A 20,488-nucleotide genomic window follows, 5' to 3' on the forward strand; every position below is an offset into this window, starting at 1 on the left:
CGGATTTCTGGGGACTGTGTTTTCTCCGTCTCAGTTGCAAAAGGGAGGCCCCGGAGCACCCGCCCTCTGCGAACCCTCGGGAAAGCGCTCGCCCTGCCGATCACTTGGAATCCCCGAAAAAACCGGGAGGGGAGACGCGGTGCTGCCGGCGTGGAGGCGCGAGCACTCCTCTCCGCCAACAGCGCCGTGCGCGGCGGTGCGCGGCTGTGCGCCGGGAGCGACGCGGGAGGGGAGCGGCTGCGAGCAACAGGTGCAGCCCGAAGCCACTCCCGGAACGAGGCAGACGGCCGGGAACCGGGGGCCGGTAAGGAGCAAGAGGGGTCTGTCCACGTCTGCGGCTGCACGGGCGTCCCTGCTCCGCGTCTCGGCGGCCGCGCCCCGGCAGAGGGACCCCCGCGCTCTCGGGACCGCTGCCCCCGCCGGGAGGGTCCCGATCGGGGCTCCCTGCGCAAAGACGGTACCAGTAAGGCTCAGCCTCCGGGTGCGTGCGCCTCGCGGGGCCTCGGGCTTGGGAACCCGCGCGCCCTGCGTGCTCGGGGCCGGGACCCCCGGCGTCCTCGGGGCCTTCTTCCCCAGCAGGCGCCCTCGCCGGCGCGCCCGGGCGCCTTGCGGGCCATGGAGCTGGCAGCCGGGAACCTCAGCGACGGGAACGCGAGCGGCCCCGAGCCCCCGGCCCCGGAGCCCAGGCCGCTGTTCGGCATCGGCGTCGAGAACTTCATCACACTGGTGCTGTTCGGCCTCATCTTCGCGCTCGGAGTGCTGGGCAACAGCCTGGTGATCACCGTGCTGGCGCGCAGCAAGCCGGGCAAGCCGCGCAGCACCACCAACCTGTTCATCCTCAACCTGAGCATCGCCGACCTGGCCTACCTGCTCTTCTGCATCCCCTTCCAGGCCACGGTGTACGCGCTGCCCACGTGGGTGCTGGGCGCCTTCATCTGCAAGTTCATCCACTACTTCTTCACCATCTCCATGCTGGTCAGCATCTTCACCCTGGCCGCGATGTCCGTGGACCGCTACGTGGCTGTGGTGCACTCGCGGCGCGCCCCCTCCCTGCGGGCGTCCCGCAACGCGCTGCTGGGCGTGGGCCTCATCTGGGCGCTGTCCATCGCCATGGCCTCGCCCGTGGCCTACCACCAGCGCCTCTTCCGCTGGGGGGTCAGCAACCAGACCTTCTGCTGGGAGCAGTGGCGCGACCAGCGCCACAAGAAGGCCTACGTGCTGTGCACCTTCGTCTTCGGCTACCTGCTGCCGCTTCTGCTCATTTGCTTCTGCTACGCCAAGGTGGGCCGGCGCGGGCGGGCGGTGGGCCCCGGCCTCGGGTAGCTCCCGGGCCCCCGCGCCCCTCTCGGAACCCCGTGGCCCTCACGCGATCCGGTCTCCTGGGCCTGGGTGACCCGGTGCACTTTGCCCTCGGGTCTGCTGGTGCGTGAGAAAGTTATTTGGAGTCTGGGAGACGCAGGAGAAAGTGTGCAGGTCACTTCCCAGAGGTCCCGCCTCCCCGGGGTCTCCTGCCACCGCAGCCCCTGACCCCGAATTTGTCCCCGCAGCGCGGGGAAGCCAGGTGCTCAGCGCCCCGCCTCGGAAGAGGAATGGAGCCGGTTTTAGCCCCTCAGACCCAGCCCCGGGGATGAAGTCAGCACCTCACTGCGACTCCCAGCACTCACTCCGCGCGGGCTCCGCAGGCCCCCTTGTCCCTCCCAGCGCTGTGCTGGGGCCCCTGGGGTGGTGGGTGAGGTCCCCTTCCCGCTCTGTGAAGCCCTGCTCCTGGGGACAGCGTTTTGAATTTTATTTCACCCGAAGTTTAAGCTTTATAACCGAGGTGCTGAAAGAATATTTCTTCACAAAATCTTGACCAGGGTCAAGATTGGGTGGGTTTGAGTTCTGTTGAGAAGGGTTGTGTAGACAATATTAGGTGATTCAAGCCTGAACCCCTAACTCTCCTCAAGAGGTGCATTAGTGACACATGTGGCCCAGCTGCCCCCTCCCTCAGCTCCTGAGAGCTCAGCAAACCCACATTCCCTTCCACTGACATGACACAGGGACCTGAAGGTTTCCTACTGATCAAAAGTCTTCAGCTTTTTTGATACGCATGCTTGTGTTTGAGTAAGAATATCTGTTTAATCACGTGAGAGTCATTCGTGGGGGTAAAAAGGGCAGTTCCCTGATGTCCTGTGCTGTATTACTACCATTAGGAAAACAGCTTTGTAGCCAAATTTTGAAATTCCTGCCATTTTATTTCCATCTTCCTCTGTCTCTCGTTTAGTTTGTGACACGGCTGTGACTAAAGGGCCAGGAGTAACCAGATGACCAAGAACTACAATTTCTTCTCTTCCAGCAAAAATGTTTACTACAAGCCCCCTGGTTTTTGCCCCCCTCTCCCCTCCCCCATATCATCTATGTAGAGTTATGTCTATTTGAATGGTAGTAGTTTGGAGTATTATCTGAAAGAATGGCCTGCCTCAAAGGGTTACATATAAAGATATATTGAGGAGATAGGGCAAGATAGAGCGTTTGGAAGATAGCTGTAGCTTAGCTCTTTGGTAAATGCAATAACAAAAACAAAAACTAAAGCCCCCCCCCAAAAAAACCCCAAAACAAAAAACCCCCATAAAAAAACCCACAAAAATACTAAACCCCAAAAAACAACCAAAAGTCCAACAAAACAAAACAAAAAAGCAGCTGGTTGTACCGGGCAGTGGTCCGCGGTGTGCACCTGCTTGCTCATTCTGCACGACCATGGGGGTGGGAGCGATCTGAGAAGGGGGTTTGGAGGAGTAAGGAACTGAGCCAGATTATGAGGTTGGTAAACGGTTCAGGAAGGGTTTTCATGCGGAGATGCTGGTCCCTGAGGGAGGGCCTTGGGAGCCGGAAGCTCGGGGCTAGAATATTCGGTGATTGACTCATAATCACCTAGGTAGGCAGAAGCATACTCCTCCTTCATTCCCCAAAGTCCACAGGTCTTCTCAATGGAAATGACAAGGCAGACTCTTAGGAAAACGTAGGCTACATTTCTGTCGTTTGAGAGTTTATGAAAGCACACATAGAGCAAAGCTTCAAAAGTGTTTTTAAAATGTCAACAAATATATACTCATTAGGATCCTTTTTTATATGGAAATAGTTTGCTTTGAAGCATAACTGGAAATTGCTTTTGAATTCAGGCTAATATTTGCAGATTCACTCCAGGGTTTGATTAAGACCTTGGTTGTTTCTTTCTAGCTGCTTTTGTTCGGCCCCATCATTAAAGAATGCTGTCCAGCTAGTGGGTCTTCTGCTTGAATGTCAGGTTCAAGACTGGCTGTTTCTCCAAGGCCCAGGACCGATGGCCACCATGAAAAGTCACTAATGGATGAGAATTACATTTTTTCTCTACTTATTTATGTATTTATTAACTAAACAAGGGGATTGCATTCCAGTGTTGCCTTCTACTCTCCAAACCTTATGACTTTGGTAGAATGGTTGGTGCCTGATAGTCCCTGAGAAACACAGAGAATGCTCGAGCTGGGGGGCTGGGGTCTGTCTGCAGTATCCCCTCTGGTACAGGGGTGCGCCCTACCTCTCTTCCCGTAGAGGGAATTCTTGTCTGGGGCCCTCCGCCATCTGACATGAGGGTAAACTCTTCACGTACCCACCTGCCAAGATCTCCCACGTCCCCAGAGACATATGCTGCCAGGATGACCTTGGCTCGGGTTTGAACTTGTGCCTTCCTACACACACTCCTAAGAGTATACAACAATGAGATGATGCCCCCATGCCACCGTCATCTATTAAAGACATGCAATTATGACCCATCATGATGCCTTTGATGGCAAGACCTCATCAAATATATATCAATGTGTGCATTATAATAGATCAATATGTGCTCATAGTGTGGGCTGTTGAAAGGAAATACTGGTATTGAAGAAAATTATACTTGAGAACTTTCTCCATTGACCACTCAGCATCCCATGGGTGTCTTGAATTCAAGTCACTGAGCTGTGATCCAACTGTGTTTATTAAAGGAGTGAATAGACCCTTGGGCAGCATAACGAAGCAGATGACACTCGACCTTTCTGTTTGGCCTCCTCTCCAGGAGGATTTTGTTTTGCTGCCCGTCCCCTGTTCTCTCTTCTTGTCACTTGTTCTCAGTGAGCAGTGTCCTCCTGTGGTCTCTTGCTGCGAAAGCTGCCATCAAGGAATCTCACGAGGCCCATCCTTTCCAGACAAGATCTCGCAAATCTTCTGTTTTTCTCTTACATTCAGTTTCCAGGGCCCCGAGTTCTGTTGGCAGGACAGTTAACTAATCCATTGTCAACGTATCGGAACCATGTAGGATCACCCTACATGTGACTATAATAAGTAAAATACTTGTCTTCTTGGAGACGATGCTAAACCCCTGTAGAAAGAGAAGTTGTTTAGTCGGGCTGAGAATTTGGGGGCAGAATTGAAACCCCAGTGATGTCTGCTTAACTTGCTTGGGGCTCATGGAGTTGGTAAAGAAATCCTATAGTTTCTTACCTAGGGTAGAACTGATCATCCCAGAATGCAACGGGCTTGTATAATATTCCAAATGGATTATATTATCTCCATGCCGAGGTGCTAGAGGGAAGCAAGAAAATGTCTAGAACGGGGTTTTTAGTTCTCTCAGAGACTCGTCTGGGAAACGACAGAGAAGTCCAAGCCCTGAGTCATCCAGAGGCTAATTTTTCCTTAGATGTTACTCAGATGGGACATAAAAATGAACTCCAGTACGAATCTGCAGGTTCAGCTCTGTTGTGTGAAACCAAGCTTACATTGTAAATTCCTACATATAAGCCAAATGGTTCACGTCATGTCTCCTGAGTATTATACTGGCAAGAGAAGACAAAACAGTTTCTCTAATGAACGAAGCCAGTGTCTCTCAGCAGATCCTCTGACAGGGATGTTAATCGTAAAAACTTGCTAAATAGTCTGTAAATCCCCTGGGAAACTGATTTCCCCACATGTGAATTTTCTAAAAGCATGGCACGGCGGGTAGAATTAGAATAAAGAATTTAAGGAGATTGTATCGGTGGTGATTTGCTTTAAGGAGCCCACAACAGGAATCATGAGTTGAGGCAAACATTGCCTGCACGGAAGAATTATCTGCTTACATCACCTGGATTTGCTCACTTGCCTGCTTTCCCCATTGGATGGTGCCCTGGAGGGAAACTTCTCGTTTTCCCACTTCTCTAAGATTTAACATTGTGTCCAACACATAGTAGGAACCTAGTGATTGTTCCCATGTGGAGTCTCCGGAAATCAGAGGTGAAAGGCAGACCAATAAGGATACATATATGCACATATGCCTTTTCTGTAAAAAATTTTTTAATCTTTTATTTATTTCTAGCAGAGAGAGAGAGAGAGAGACAGCGTGAGCAGGGAGGGCCAGAGAGAGAGGGAGTCACAGACTGAAACAGGCTCCAGGCTCTGAGCTGGCAGTCAGCACAGAGCCCAACGCGGGGCTCGAACCCACGAACCGCGAGATCATGACCTAAGCGAAAGTCGGACGCTTAACCGACTAAGCCACCCAGGCGCCCCTGCACATATGCCTTTTCTGGACAAAACCCCAGAGCCACACACCACAGAGCTCTCTGCAAACAGATGCTTTAAGCACAAACTGCACTGGGGTGCTCCGCAATGTTAGAAAAACAGATGTGCTGAGCGGTTCACGTTCGGTGTCACGTTGCCACCTTAAGTGTATTTCAATTTGAATGATTTTGTGATGTGATTACCGTGTCAGAATGTCAAGAATTGTCAGTGCAAATCACACAATGAACTGTGGCCATGAGGCAAACGGTTTAATTAGTCTGTGTTTTCCAGGTCCTTAATCATTTGCATAAAAAGTTGAAGAACATGTCAAAGAAGTCAGAGGCATCGAAGAAAAAGGTAATATTCATAAATATATATTCTATATGTCACACTTTAGAGCTTAGTTCATTTTTATTCCTGATTTTCCTACTATGCACGCATTGCCTGTGAAACTTAGGCTCCTTGGTGCAGACATTTGAAATGAACCTCTTCCCGTTAGATGCGGAGTAGGAATGGAACATTGGCCCCCGACAGCATCACAGGTGATCAGATGCTGCATTAAAACTTAGATGGAGGTTTGGGGAGGTGAGGAAATGGGTATTTTTTGGATTCTGAGCTTCCTTAGGAGGTGTGGTCTAGGCTGATCGGGACAGAAGCTAGAGTTGCCGACGTCCATAATTTGCACAAAATCATTTTATTGTGTGTTTACCATTGTTGATGTGATAACCAGAAGGCTTCTTTGGCTTAACTGTCTTTTCAGAGAATATTATTATTATTATTTGAAACATCTTTAATGTTTATTTGTTTCTGAGAGGGGGGGAGGGACAGAGAGAGAGGGAGACACAGAATCTGAAGCAGGTTCTAGGCTGCCAGCTGTCAGCACAGAGCCCGATGTGGGGCTTGAAGTCACGAACTGCGAGATCATGACCAGAGCCAAAGTTGGAGGCTTCACTAACTGAGCCACCCAGGCGCCCCTCAGGGAATATTATTGTAATATGTCCCCTAAGCCCCAAGATCAGATGCATTGTCATCTCTTCCTCGTGGATTTGTCCTGACTGATGCTGGTCTCCCGGCGGGAGAATTAAATATGGGAGGGTCCCCAAGGGGAATTTTACCCACTTTTAATTATCTTCTTGTCTATGAATCCTGATTTAAATAAGTGTCTCCTGAGTAATATTAAAGCATTTAACATCCTGGTATTTGTTACAGTTCACATTTTGAGAAAAAACTAAGTCACAAATCAGGATTAGTCTGACTCTTTCACAGTGTCTTTGACTTTCGAAAGTAGAATAAGAATATTGGACAAGATGTTTAGGGAGGGGTTTATAGGCGGACATTTTCACCTGCAAATAGTAGTCATACCATCTGAAAGTACCTTGCTTGCCCTTATAAGTATTTATTATGACCAATAATACATAACTGGCATAAATTAGAGTTTAATTATATTCATAAAAAAACTACTTAAACAAAGCACAGCTCTGCTATTTCCTGGTTTATAATATGACTCAAAACACATCTGCTCTCAGACTCGATGATGGGAAGGGGTAGGAGCTGGTTCGAAAGCACGAGGTTTGGCCTGGATTCCAAGTACAATGATGTGATTTTCAGAACATCCCCCTAAGGGTAGAAGGTGAAGCACACATAACAAGGTTGCCTCACCTCTTCCGGTCAGTGATGCCTCCTTACACCTCAACCAGCTGTTACATAGGCTTTCGTTTGTCTCTGGGCCCCTTTCAACAGCCGCCAGCGCTCAGTTGTATGAATGCAGGAAACCCTAAAGCTGGCCTTTTCCTTTCTCTGTTCTCAGTGATGTTTTGCTGGACTATTTCCATTTTTTTAGTTTGCCTCCTAGTTTGTCCTCTGAGCCAGTCGTCTCCAAGATTATCCACTGCAGACAATTCAGGACTGTTTAATAATTTCCCCTGGGGTAGTTCCTCACTGAGCACCCACCCTCCAGGGACCGAGCCAGCCCGCAGGGCTGGGGGGGCACTGTGTCTGCCAACTCCGCAGGGGGAGAGACAGGCACCCTTACCTGTGCGGAGTGAGGCGGGAGGAGGGCGAGTGTCTTTGAGAGGAGGTGACCTGGGCACCTCCACAGAGGGGAAGCCCCTGGGCCATGCACATGCTCCTTTCTGGGATAAGAGATTCACGCTTCCGAAGGAAGGAAGTCAGACAATTCGTTAACATTGGCTGCACGTATTTGCAGGTTTGGCCACTGTCCTTGTCTGTATTTGCAAAGTGTTGCAGAGAAATTGTTGCAGTCTCATGAAGAATGATGGAAAGAATGGAAATAGGTCTTGTTAGAAATAATTAGAAAAGCTTCTGCTTTACAGCCAAGATATCTGCTGATTAGTGATTAGTTTAACAGTTGTTGTGTTTAGTTTTACATACGTGTGTATGGGTGTGCGTGTATGTATACGTGTATGCACACATATATGCACATATTGTGTTCTAGATCATATGTGCATACGTTTGTGTGTGTATATGCACACATGTGCGTGTATGTGTGTTGTAGATTTATGTGTGTACATGTGTGTATATGTGCACATATGTGTGTTGTTGATTATATATGCATGTCTATGTTTGTGTGCATGTATATGCATACATCTGTACACATATATGTGCATGCATATTATGTGTGTTATATATTATATGTGCATGCATTTGTGTATATGTGTGTATGTGCACCTACATCTGCATGTATACATGCATGTTATAGATTATGTGCATGTATACGTGTGTATATAAAATACATGTGTGTGAATGTAAATGTGTACATGTATATATTATATATGTGCATGTATATATTATGTGTGTAACAGATTATATATGGGAGTGTAGATGTGTGTATTGTGTGTGTGCATAAAATGTACAAATGTACATGTAAATATGTGTGTATACATGCATGAATATATTGTATATGTGCACATATATATTACGCCTCTTATAGATTATGTATGTGAATGTGTATATGTGTATATATTATATATGCATACATAANGTACAATGATGTGGTTTTCAGAACATCCCCCTAAGGGTAGAAGGTGAAGCACATATAACAAGGTTGCCTCACCTCTTCCGGTCAGTGATGCATCCTTACACCTCAACCAGCTGTTACATAGGCTTTCGTTTGTCTCTGNAAGAAGAGTGCATATATGTATATGAGTGTGTATAAGCACATGTGTATATTATGAATGTGCACAATATAAAATATACATGTGTACCTGTTTAAACATGTGCCCATCATATATGCGTGTGTAAGTGTAATTCTTACCATAGGAGAAGGTGTAGCATTCAGAGGTGGGAGGAAGGTTTCTCTTCCATTCCCGGAGCCTCTGACCCTCAGCAGCCCCTGAACAGATGTCAGGTCTCTTCTGATACCTTTAATTGCCTCCTTGTTTGCACAGAACAAACGAGGTGTAGTGCTGGGCAGGTGTGCGTGCCCCTGTCTGCGCAAGAGGTGGAGTGGGGCTGGGAGGGGCCAAGAAGAGGGCAAAGGGCGCAGAGGTGGAGGACCAGGGGAGGCAGGCCTGGCGAGAAGCCGGGGCGGGCGCTCCTTCCCGGAGGCAGGGATGGGTGGGCTCCTGGCGGACACTCCCTCCCGCAGGGCGCGGCGCGGGGAGGTGCTGCTGCAGGTGCGTGCTCAGGCCACGTGGGCAGGGATCCACTCAGCACGGATTCTCATCGTTCACTCGGCTCAGCTCGTTTCCAAGCCTCGCCCCCGGGGTGGGGAGAGCTCCCTTCCGCCCCGCCGTCTGCACCCACCTGCGGGTTCGGCCTTCAGGCGCACGACGGGGGTGGGGCAGAGGGCTAGGCCTTTCGTGACAAACGTGCTCAACACTCACCCTTCACAATGGCTGGAATAGTATAGAGCCCTGCGGTTGACTGAATGCTCTGCCCAAGCCCTGGCACACGCCAAGACGTGTTTTCTGGTGCAAGGCTGAAGAGGCTCCCAGGTCATCTCTGGAAGACTTCCGAATGGGATGGACGTCGTAGGGGATGGGTACCTCTAAGGAGAAACTGGATTAGAGGCTGTGTTGACACCCTGACAACCTGGGTGTCCTCAGCACCTGAAGTAAGCCAGACAGCTCGGTGGCTGCCATTTATACCATTTAGGGAATATTTGCATCATTCTCTTCTGCCGGTCACCTTGTTCTTCCCAGCCGCAGTCCATTAGACGTATTGTGAGTAAGGTTCTTTGAAGGTTCAGATGACTTTGAAAGAGCATCTCACAGGAGGAAGAGAGATTATTTTTTAGATACTTTCAGTAGAAGGAGCAAAAAGCAAGCACAATGATAAAGGGCCCAGTTTCAAGGATAATCAGACAGATAGAGATTTTGTATATAACTTTAAAGGATGACTTTTTCAGTATCAAAAGATACAGTTGGGATTCTAGACACGACACAGACAAATGAGGGAAGGCGTAGATACACGGGGTTTAACTCCATCTTGGATTAAGGCGAGTGATATTCTAAGAAATGAAAAGAAAAGTCATGTAAGAAATGAAGAGCAATCAGCCTCATTCTGCACGGAGGGGAATGCTCTCATTACATTCTGACATTTCAAATGGAAGGAGAGCAAGGAGCCTTTCCCAGGCCTCCTGAGGGAAAGGGATGGCTCAGCCTCAGGGGCTGTCAATGTCGAGGAAGCAGCTTTACCTTTAATTTGAGACGGGAAGATGATTTGCTTTTGTTGTGGCTTTTATGGAATTCACCGGTGGTTTTTCAAACGCCGCTGAACATTTTAGAAAGGCAGATTCCTGGGTAAGTACCTAATAGCCCTCACGCACTGCACTGAGATGTGGGGGTGACGCCTACATGTTTGGAGTTTAGTAAGCAGAGTCCTGGGTAGCGATCGGCGCACGGAGACACTTATGTCTCAGGTTTGGGATTTGTCAGATGTGCTATCCTGACCAGCTCTTTAAGTTGCAGTCGGTCTTCTTGCTGCTGGTCTCTGCAGCCAGGGGTCGGAAGCCGTGGTCAATCGAGAAGGACACTGTCCTTCCCACGTGGACTCCTTCCCTGTGGCTGCCGGTCTCCTCAGCTGGGCCTGGGACCCGCAGGGAGACAGAAGACAGACACCTGTCTCCAGCTACGCACCTGGACGCATTCACCCGCACATCGCCGAGGCCGATTTGGAGGCAGCCGGCGTGCAGGGCCAGACCCACCTCCAGCTAAGAGAGCATCGGCTCTGATGGGCTGAGGTGCTTGATGAGCTGGGAGACAATAGAAAATCCCTGAAGACCGGCAGCCTCTGTCTGTGCGGGCAGACATTCTATTTAATTCTTTTGGGAACAGCCTTAGATAAACGATCGCACTTATGTAAGTGCCCAGTAAGTATTGTCCCCCCAATAACTACTGTGAGCTGTCAGCCTCTCATATTCAAAGCTATGGCTTGACCAACAAGAGAGCCTTGTTGGTGGTTCTGAGGAGACCATGGAATTACTAAAAATGAAAAGGTACATTTTGAATGAACTGCAAACACAGATAGGAACAAACAGAAAATATGCCAGAGTCATGTGTATTACCTGTGCTCTATGGACGTTGACACATCACGGATCTTATCAGTGCTGCTGGGCTCGAGTTCCATCCTCAGCTTGGCACTTAGTAGAAACTTCCTGAACCGCCATGAAATGGGATATCCAGAGGGTATTATTCATTTGGGGAAGTAGAGAGAGGTTCTTATTGTCTTAGAAAGAAAAGACGATGTGTTCTGTTCTATTTGTAGGTATAATTATGCCTAGATTGTTTTTGATTAAATCATCGGGGGATGGAATCTCTCAGCGCTAATGGATAAGAGGATTGATAGCAGATGATCTGTTAATACAAGTGAGCAAATCTCTCGTGTGCTCTGTGGGCCCAGCAGTAAACAGCTTTAATATGTAGCCCTGCCTCCCTGTACAACACCTGTTGTCAGATTCTACCTGCGCTGTTTTGTGTCTGGATGGACCAGGTACAGCCAGAGCCATGTCACTGGGACACAGTGTCGAGGCCCAGGGAGGTTACGTCGGTTTCCGTAGGCTGCACGGCCGGTCATGGCGGCTGGCAGTCCCAGGTGCTTGCGTGGTCCACGGAGCCCCGTGATGGTGAGCTGAGCCCCATCTCCTGCCCCTCCCGGCGCTGTGGGTGCCCTGGCCTCACCCTGAGAGCCCACCCTCCTCTGGCAGCTCTACGTCCACCCGGTTGTAGAATGCTTGGTTTCTGACCCATTTCTGCGATGCTTGTGTCTGCATGTGCGCTTGCTGCCCACCGAGTGGGTGGCTTGCTGCTGCCATCTGGCTGGCCTGGGATTTAATTCACGGTGCGGGTGGGGGCCGCGTCTCGGCGCGGGTGGATGGCATGTCCTGGTGCGGGAGCAGCCCGCAGGGCAGTGCGGAGAGGAGGGCACAGGGCGTGAGGTGGCAGGGTCACTTGTGGTGTGACAGTGACGCCCTCGCGTCAGAACTGCCTCCTGGGTCCTGCCCTGGCCCTGCGTGAGGGCGTGAGGATGAGCGCCCTGTGTTCTGTCGTTTCTTCCTTCTGCCTCCGTCTTCCCAGCCCCCCTTCCCCTTATCCGTCTGTTCTGTCGGGACTAGCTCTGTGCAGAAGGGAAGACAGACGGTGCTGTCAGGGAATCTTGGCGCCCTGGCGGGGAGGTCGGGGAAGGTGCGTCCTTACTTGGGTGGGTGGGGGTGGCTGGGGCTGCAGACTTCCATGTTTCCTCTCCACAAATTCAAGCAGCCTGGGCTCCGTCTGAGGAAGAAGATTCCTAACCTTCAGGCAAGGGGCTCCTGGTCTGCATCTCTCATGTCCTCCAGATTCCGTGGCTCTGCGCGGGGTGGGCTGTTGGCGCCTTGACCTTGGAGCTGGGGCTGCCAGGCTGGGGAGATGTCCTCGCGTTTGTTTAGAGGGCTGAGTGACCATTGTCTTGTGGGGCCTTGATCGCCCACCCAAGTGGTGTACAGGCGGCCCTGGGAGATGGGGTAGGTGGTTACTGACTGGACAGACTTCGTAAGCTGTTCTTTCCCTGTGTCTGAGCATTCAGAGCACGTCCTTGGGGTCACCTGGCCCGGCTTTGGGCTCTAACTTGGCATCGGCTCTGGAACGCCAGGCATCTGTTTTGACCTTTCTGCACCTCAGCCCCCTTGCCTAGGAGCCGTGATCCTGACAGGCTCTGTCCACACCCACGGCTGAGGGTCAGGCAGAGACACTCCCAGCCACGCACCACTGCCCCAGGGCTGCTGTGGCCATGGGGCGATCAGGGCCATGCTCCGTTCCTGGGCAACCATTTCTTCCAGGAGGGGCTGCCTTTTAAGGAAGGGGCCAGCCGATCGTGTTGTATTTTAGTTTAAAAAATATTGAGATCAGCATCGTCTGTTTGAAGCCGTAGAGATAGAGTTTCCAGCTAATCACAGTGTTAACTATCTAGTTGTTGCCTTTCAAACACGTACCAAACCAGCTGCCTTGAAACACAGGAAAAGTGGTTCCTGGGCTCGACCCCAGCCCTTCAGGTGTGTGCCCACGGAGACGGTAACGGGCTGGCACATGAAGCGGGTACAGATGGGAAGCAGGAGGGAAGGCTCGTCTTGCATTGAGGAGTAACGCCTTCCTCCTTCCCTCCTGCGTTGAGGCCCTTAATCGGGCCTGGCTTTCTTCCATCAGCTGCTTGGCACAGACCTCCAAGGAAGCACGTGGGGCCTGCCTGTACCCCCAGCTGTTTTCAGATTTAGGGGCAGCACGGGAAGGGTGAAGGTAGATGCAAGCTAAAAGTGGGGCTTATCAACCCACAGATAGAAACAGAGATGGCTTTCCGGAATGCACCAGTGTGTTGGGGTCTTCAACTCACCAAAGTTGAACGAGGAGAAATAAAGAAATACACCGTCCGTCGCGGCAGTCATTCAGAGAGGGGTCAAGGGCTCATCCGAGCTACCCGCTGGTGAACCCGTCTTTGCGTGTGCTGTTGGCTTCAGAGCCTTAAAACCTGGTAGGTTTTAAGGTGACAGTGTTTAATCTCTGCACATTTATATTTCCACGATCCGAAACACACAGCCCTCAATCCACATGCCTTTCACGTATGTGGTAAAGTTCTTCCCGGAAGGCCCTGGACAAGTTTTGAACAAAACCGTTATATGAAGTAATGGCAGATTTAGCATCCATTTGATTCCATGGTGATAACAAAATTTTCTTAGAGCATGTTTTAAAACTCTGGAACATTCTTTGCCTGTTGTGATTGATGCATTGCTTGTCTTTTCTTCTTCTAGACTGCACAGACAGTTCTGGTGGTGGTTGTGGTCTTTGGGATCTCCTGGTTGCCACACCACGTCATCAATCTCTGGGCCGAGTTTGGGGTCTTCCCGCTGACCCCTGCCTCCTTTCTCTTCAGGATCGCCGCCCACTGTCTGGCCTATAGTAATTCCTCGGTGAACCCTATCATATATGCTTTTCTCTCTGAAAATTTTAGGAAGGCCTATAAACAAGTGTTCAAGTGCCACGTGCGCAATGAGTCACCTCTTAATGATATGAAAGAAAATAAAAGTCGAATAGACACCCCGCCGTCCACCAATTGCACTCACGTGTGAGAGCGCCAGAACAGGCATGTGGAATCTCCCACAGAACACGGTACCACGATGGGTTAGCAAGCCTACAACTTCTTATGCTAATGACAACTCACATCATGTTAATTCCACTTGTTTTGAAAAAGTACTTTGGTCCCTTTAGGAAATCTCTAGGTCTAGTAAAGATTATTTCTGAATTTTATTTCAAAAAACCAAAAGAAAATGCTATGTAGTTTTATACCTTTACAGAAATGAAAGGTTAATAGAATTCCATCCTTATGTTCAATTTTTCATAGAACAAGGATAAGACCTAGAAAAATGGTCAGGAATACTGGTGATCTACATTTTGAAGCCAATTTATTTAGGGAAAAAACACATGTATATGTTAATTCTTCAATTTTAACAAAAGAGGTAATATTGTGAGGTATGTGTTTTAAAATATGATCATGGACACAAGATGAAAGTTTTACCTGAATTTCATTTTTTGTGGCCATTTGTGCAGAGACACATCCATGTAATGGACATGAGACTTTTGCCAAGTTGGTTTGCACCGGCCTCATTTGCCCCCAACTGTGAATAGAGAACAGAGTTTCTGGAGATGAGCTGCACCTGTCTGTGGTCATGAGGGTCCATTAACTTCATCTCTGGGGTCCAGCGCAGTGGCGACTCAGAGCGGCAGATGTTGGCGTGGTTGCTTGAAACTGTTCTGAGACATAGGCTTTGTAGAGTTAACTAAAAAAAAAAAAAAAAAAAAATCAGGAAAAACGCCAAGTGCAACTATTCTAATAGTAGAAGCTTCAAGTGAGATTCAAGAAGGAAAGTGGTCATTAAAGTTTTACAAATACATCGCCAGGGTGTTTCGCATGCCTCGAATGGAACTGAGCCCAAAGAGAGTAAAAAAAAAAAATGTCAGTGAGGATGATGTGTGGATAACAGTTTATATGGGGCCAGGGATAAGTCAGAATTCAGTAAGCCACATGGTAGTGGCCATGGCACATGCAGAAAGCATACTCAACATGTGATTCAGATAACGTTAGAAAAGGAATCTTCTGGTAGGTGTACCCAGGGTTATATGTTATACAAACAAATGCTTTTTTCATTAAATTTGTACTAATGTTAAATTCACATTTACCCCCAATATCACTTCCTCTGGATACATTCGAGATTAAAACCATCACAAGCTGAATTTCAAATGCACTTTTCATGACAATTTCATATTTATTCATGGGTAGAATGGGAAAAAAAACAGGATGAAAGATTGAATTATCCTACCTTAGAACGGTAGTTTTCAGACTCTAAGACTTTGTTATATTTTGGGAGAATACAAAATTGAGAAGACTTTTTAAAAAAGGATTTAGTGTAATGCGCACCTATGTCAAATCAAGATTCCATATGAAATATCAAATTTTCAATTAAAAAACTCAATATAAGTCTCTGCATGTTAAATTTTCTAGCTGATGAATTCAGTGTCACTAACTCTACCCCTCCAGCAGACAGTATTCACATTTGCTGCACTACAACTGAGTCTCTAGCCAGAATAGGAGAAAATTCTTCGAAAGGATGGGGAATCACAAGCTTTTGTGTTTGGGGAAAGAAGTTGCATGTGTGTGTATGCAAGTGTTTTAAAGAAGAGCATTAAGTCCTTTGCATGGAAGATTCTTTGCACTTTATTCAAATATCGCAGCAGAAACATTGTACCCTGACGATGATACCTCATGTGTTTGTGGAACTTGAAGTTGCCATTGAACTCACACAACCGTACAAAGAGGTGCTTCCCGCTCACCTTTGGACTTGCACGGTTGACAAAGGCTTCCCGCACCCTGGCCGTTCCTTTGTTTTCTTCTTGTGATTCCTCTACACGTGGAAGGATTAGAAGACATGCAGTACCAAATGCTACTATTTTCTAAGGAGCATGTGGAAGATGTGCTTCAACAGGATGTATTTACATACCCACATATATTCCCTTGGACCTTCCCATTTGTGGTTGGCATGACAGAAGCCCGAGGCTTAGCGCCAGAGTCGCGGCCAGCACTGCAAAACCTCTGATCTGCTGAGCGTACATACAGACCAGGTAGAGAGGGTGTTCTTCCTGCCCGTCGTCATCTAAGGGTGGCCCACTGGTGTAACCAACTTTGAGACTGATGATGACTTAGGTCCTGCAAAGATCAGAACCTCTGTGAGGATGTCTGCGTGAGCAGTTCCAGAAGGACCTTAACAGGCTTCAGGTGCCCAGAGAAGCATCCGATGTCTTGCATTGACCAAGTGTGTGCTTCCTTGGTGGTTGTTTTTCTAATATATAATTAATGCCACCACTTCAGAAGCACCTATGGCTCCTTCTTTAAATAAAGAAGGCTTCCCCCAATACACACGTTTTCTTGCAGCAGCCAGACTAAAGGAGAAATCCTGTGTTTGCCTTTGAAGTTGGGCACCTTGAAAACCATGTTTTTCAGTGAGCTTCAAAGAGAATTGATGGTTTTCTCTTTAGATTTGGCTGCCTCCGTACCACAAGGCGGCTGTTATCTTTTCTGGGCTTTTGGTTTTCACATTTGGACACTGGCTCTGGAATATTTAAATGGCCCAAATGCTGGCTGCTTCATACAGATGGGGACCAATTTCAATCTCCTGCTGATAAATATGGTGATGTGGTTGGAATGACTTTCTCATCCCGCATCCCCCGAGATATCTTAACTAGATGTTCTCTGCCATTCTGACCATGTGTGTGCTCAGCAATGTGGGGACAGAGGCCATTTGCCGAATATTTTAGGTAAATATTTTTGCTTTTAATGAAATTGCTCTATGCACACATTAGGAGTAAAACAGTCATTTCCTTCTCTTCCTCCATCCACACCCTCTAATGCTTTTCTCAAAATGTGCTTCCATCCTGAGTTTCTCACTCTAATATCTACCCTGGTGAAATCCTTCCTTTGACTCAGATGTGATGAGCTACATGAACAACTGTGTGAGTCACTTGTGAGTCGACTGTAACTTGCAGCCCTGAGGATGATTGCATTTACTCAGCACCTCAGACGTGTGGAGACAGTGCAGTAATAGTCTGCGCATTAGCGGAAACCCGAGGTCAGGCTTTTTCTGAGCAGGAGAGAATAACTTAGCGAGGCTTCCATTTCCTCTCCACAGATGCCGCGGATGCTTGCGAGTCCCAAAACGCTCGTGTTGAAGCAGCATTGCGTTAAATAAAACCATATACAGCTTCACCATGTTCTTGCCTAAAAGAATTTATTAAATGCATATATATAAACTACATAGTCCTGTAATGGGGTCACTATATCAATGTGGCTACTTCCACTGGACACTTATCTTCCGAACTTCATAAATTGTGATCTACACAGACTGCAGGTATCTCCGAGGTTTTAAATTTCTAAGTGGCTTTCTACATAAGGCAATCCTATTCTTCTTGGCCGTTAGGAAGTGCTGCCTATTATACTATTTGTCAAGTATGTGTTACTGACTTGTTTATTTAAAAAAGCCATCTCTGCAAAGAGTACATGGCCCAAAATGCCGATGGCCACCTGTTGTCTTAGAAAAAATGACAGAATGGCAATTATATTTCAATTTATAACGTTCTTTGATTTTTCTCTTTTAGAAGAGGGAAAGTTGGGCCTGAAGAACAAGCGAGCAGACCGACAGAGTCAGTGGTGTGGGCTGTGTCTGCGGAAGGCCGGCTCGTCTGGGGAGGGCGTCGAGTGTGTTTACCATCCTTGGCTTTGCAGGTTCACTCAGTCACCTTTGTAACTCCGGCTGCCCTGCTGGGACCCTGGCGCGGGCACATCTACTCGATTGGGCGCCATCTTTAGGAACATGAGCAGGCGCTGGGCATTTGCGCCTCTGCTGGGAGCGCTGCTACTCACGGCTGGCTCCCGGGCTGGCGCTCAGCACACGCGCCTCCAGAACTCGGGTTGTGTCCTGGGCGCAGCTGCAGCAGGAGCGTCCATCCTAGGGCGTGGGGAGGAAGATCGTAGCTCTGTGTACACTGCGGAGGTAACCTCAGTGGGACTCGCTTTGTCTGTTCTGACGTTGGCTAATTTTCCTCTTTTGGAGCAACTGCATGGAGAACTGATTTCACAGTGAAGGGTTTTGATGTCACTTTGGGGGTGGAAAGCCTCATCCTTTCTGCTGGTGAACAGATCTCTGGATTACCTGTATGTATGTTGTGCGAGTGCAGAATTTCAGTGTTAAGGAGGTCAAAACAAAGATCACCAGCTGCTGGAATCGATTGGAACCAGGATCCACCATTCAGAGTCTTTACTCGCAGGCAGTGGTGATCAGTAAGGTCACCTATAGACGGGGATGAACCTCGTGGTCCACTCTGGGTTTCCTGTGGGACACCCCTCACTATATACAGCGCCTGACTTCAAAGGATTGAATACTGACTGTTAAAACTGAACCTATTTTTGTGTGTTTGTTCTCAAGACCACTGTGGATGTATTAAGCTCCTTTTCCCCCTGTGGTGAGCTTGTTTCCGGCAGTCAAGGTAATATGCCGTCCAGTGGGTGAAAATGGGATGGTCTCGGGCGGGGGCTGGTGAGGAACAGGCAGCACTTTACAGTGTGGTGAGCAAGCTTTCTGAAGGGCAGTAGGGCCACGCCTCCAGGACCTGGAAGGGACGGTGAGGCCACGCCTCCGGAAGGGCAGTGAGGCCACCCTCCAGGGGCTGGAAGGGGCGGTGAGGCCACGCCTCCAGGCTCAGAAAGGGCCCTGGAGGCCAATTTTGGGCCGAATGGTTTATGTGTGTGGGGCAAGGAGCACACGCTGCTGCCATTGCTGATGTGACAGGTGACATGAGAAGCCTGGCTGTGACGGGACCTGTCCCTAGGAGAAAATCCGTGGTCGCCCACTCATGGAGCGGAGTACCAGTGGTGAAACGGGAGCCTTCAGGATGTAACGGGCTGTGTCTTGAATGTTCATGAAAAGGCAGAGCATCACCTGGGTGTTGGTTGTAGAGCCCGCTCCTTGGGGACCACGGATGGCTAGATCTTTGGGGTGTACGTGGAGGCGGGAGAGTGGGGACCCCGGGTGGGGGGCAGGTGCCAGGTTCATCCTCTGCTGTTCAGCCACAGGGCGTCTGCTTCCTCTGCCCTTGGATTTCCTCCTCACGGTTAACTGGCAGTTAGAAACAGCTAATCCGAGGCACATTGTGTTGGATTTTTTGGGCCACGCCTCCACTCACCGTATTACTTATGCATGTGACCTTTTCTGTACCCCCTGCTCCCTTCTTAAGGCCAATCGTATTTCTGTGCTGCGATCCTCTAAATTTTGTCATCGTTGAGGGATCCCTGAATGACCTAAGTCCTACACTTTTCATATCTTCATTGTTTGGCTGGACTCATGAACTTTCCCTGGCTATTCTATCTGTATTTCTCCCGTTGACAGTAAAATGTCAGAAACACAAGCTTTAATAGAAAAATTACTTTTGTAAGGATCACAGAGGACCAGTTTCTTCAGAGAATCGAAGGGCAGTAGAGCAGGCCCGTGGGCATGTCAGTCCTGAGTGCCCTCTGTTGGGTACTGGCTCTGGTGATGTCACAGCCCCAAGAGCCCGTGTCCTGTGAGCAGCTGTCACAGCAGACGGGGGTCAGGAGGTGAGCACTTGGCCGTGGCTGCAGCACGTCTTCCACACACTCTGTCTGGTTGTTCAGGATGAGTCTTCCCGACCTACCCAGCCCCTCCCTGCATCCACTTTGCAAGAGCTCTGACCAGGCAAATGGACTTTCTATGATCCCTGGTCTAGAAACAGCTCTTTCTGACCTGTCACAAGCAAAGATGAAACATAGGTGAGCACCTTGGGGCACAGAATGGCCAAAGTGAAAGTCTCAGAATGGACGTCTCACCATTTGACCCGCTATTGTAGGTACCGCTAGTTAAACAGTCTCCATTTAGAAACCACAGAAGTCTGGGAAAGCAGAAGCATGGGTGGGGGTCCATGCTGATTTTCAGTGGAAACTTTCCACTCTTGTTGAAGAGAAAAATCAGTGTAAACATGCAACTGTGACCCATTTCATCTAACTCTAAGAGAAACTATTGATGACAATAGAAATCTCGTGTCAATTTCCCATTAAAGAGATTGTTGCTGGTGTGTAGGCATAGATAAGTGTGTTGCAATAATGGGGCTCAGGGTCAGGCAACACAGTGAGGTGGGTAGTGTCCTTAGGCACATGTGTCCTCTTTATTCTCAGAGCCTCAAGGTTCCATGAAGAACTTTACATGGAAGATACTTACTGAGTGAGTGAGCAGATGCCTAGTTTGTGATATTTTCAAAATAGAGCTAGGTAGCATGAAAAAAAATTAAATTTAATAATCCTCTCAATATTAAATCAGATTATAATTTGGGAATATTTACAAATTGGAAATGGATACATAAATATTGTTTTCCATATGTCGATTTTCTGAGAGTTATGCTTTATGGCCATATAT

The 20,488-nt window shown here is 48.6% G+C and overlaps 1 protein-coding gene across 1 annotated transcript; it reads left to right on the forward strand.

Moving 5' to 3' along the window:
• Nucleotides 1-615: 615 nt before the first annotated feature.
• Nucleotides 616-14,083, forward strand: GALR1 (galanin receptor 1). Its single transcript, XM_077752726.1, has 3 exons — nucleotides 616-1,281; nucleotides 5,818-5,883; nucleotides 13,766-14,083. The coding sequence occupies exons 1-3, from the start codon at nucleotides 616-618 to the stop codon at nucleotides 14,081-14,083; spliced, it is 1,050 nt and encodes a 349-aa protein (XP_077608852.1).
• Nucleotides 14,084-20,488: the final 6,405 nt, after the last annotated feature.

Source organism: Crocuta crocuta, unplaced genomic scaffold (assembly GCF_008692635.1).
Source record: "Crocuta crocuta isolate KB4526 unplaced genomic scaffold, BGI_CrCroc_1.0 scaffold101, whole genome shotgun sequence".
Taxonomy (NCBI): domain Eukaryota; kingdom Metazoa; phylum Chordata; class Mammalia; order Carnivora; family Hyaenidae; genus Crocuta; species Crocuta crocuta.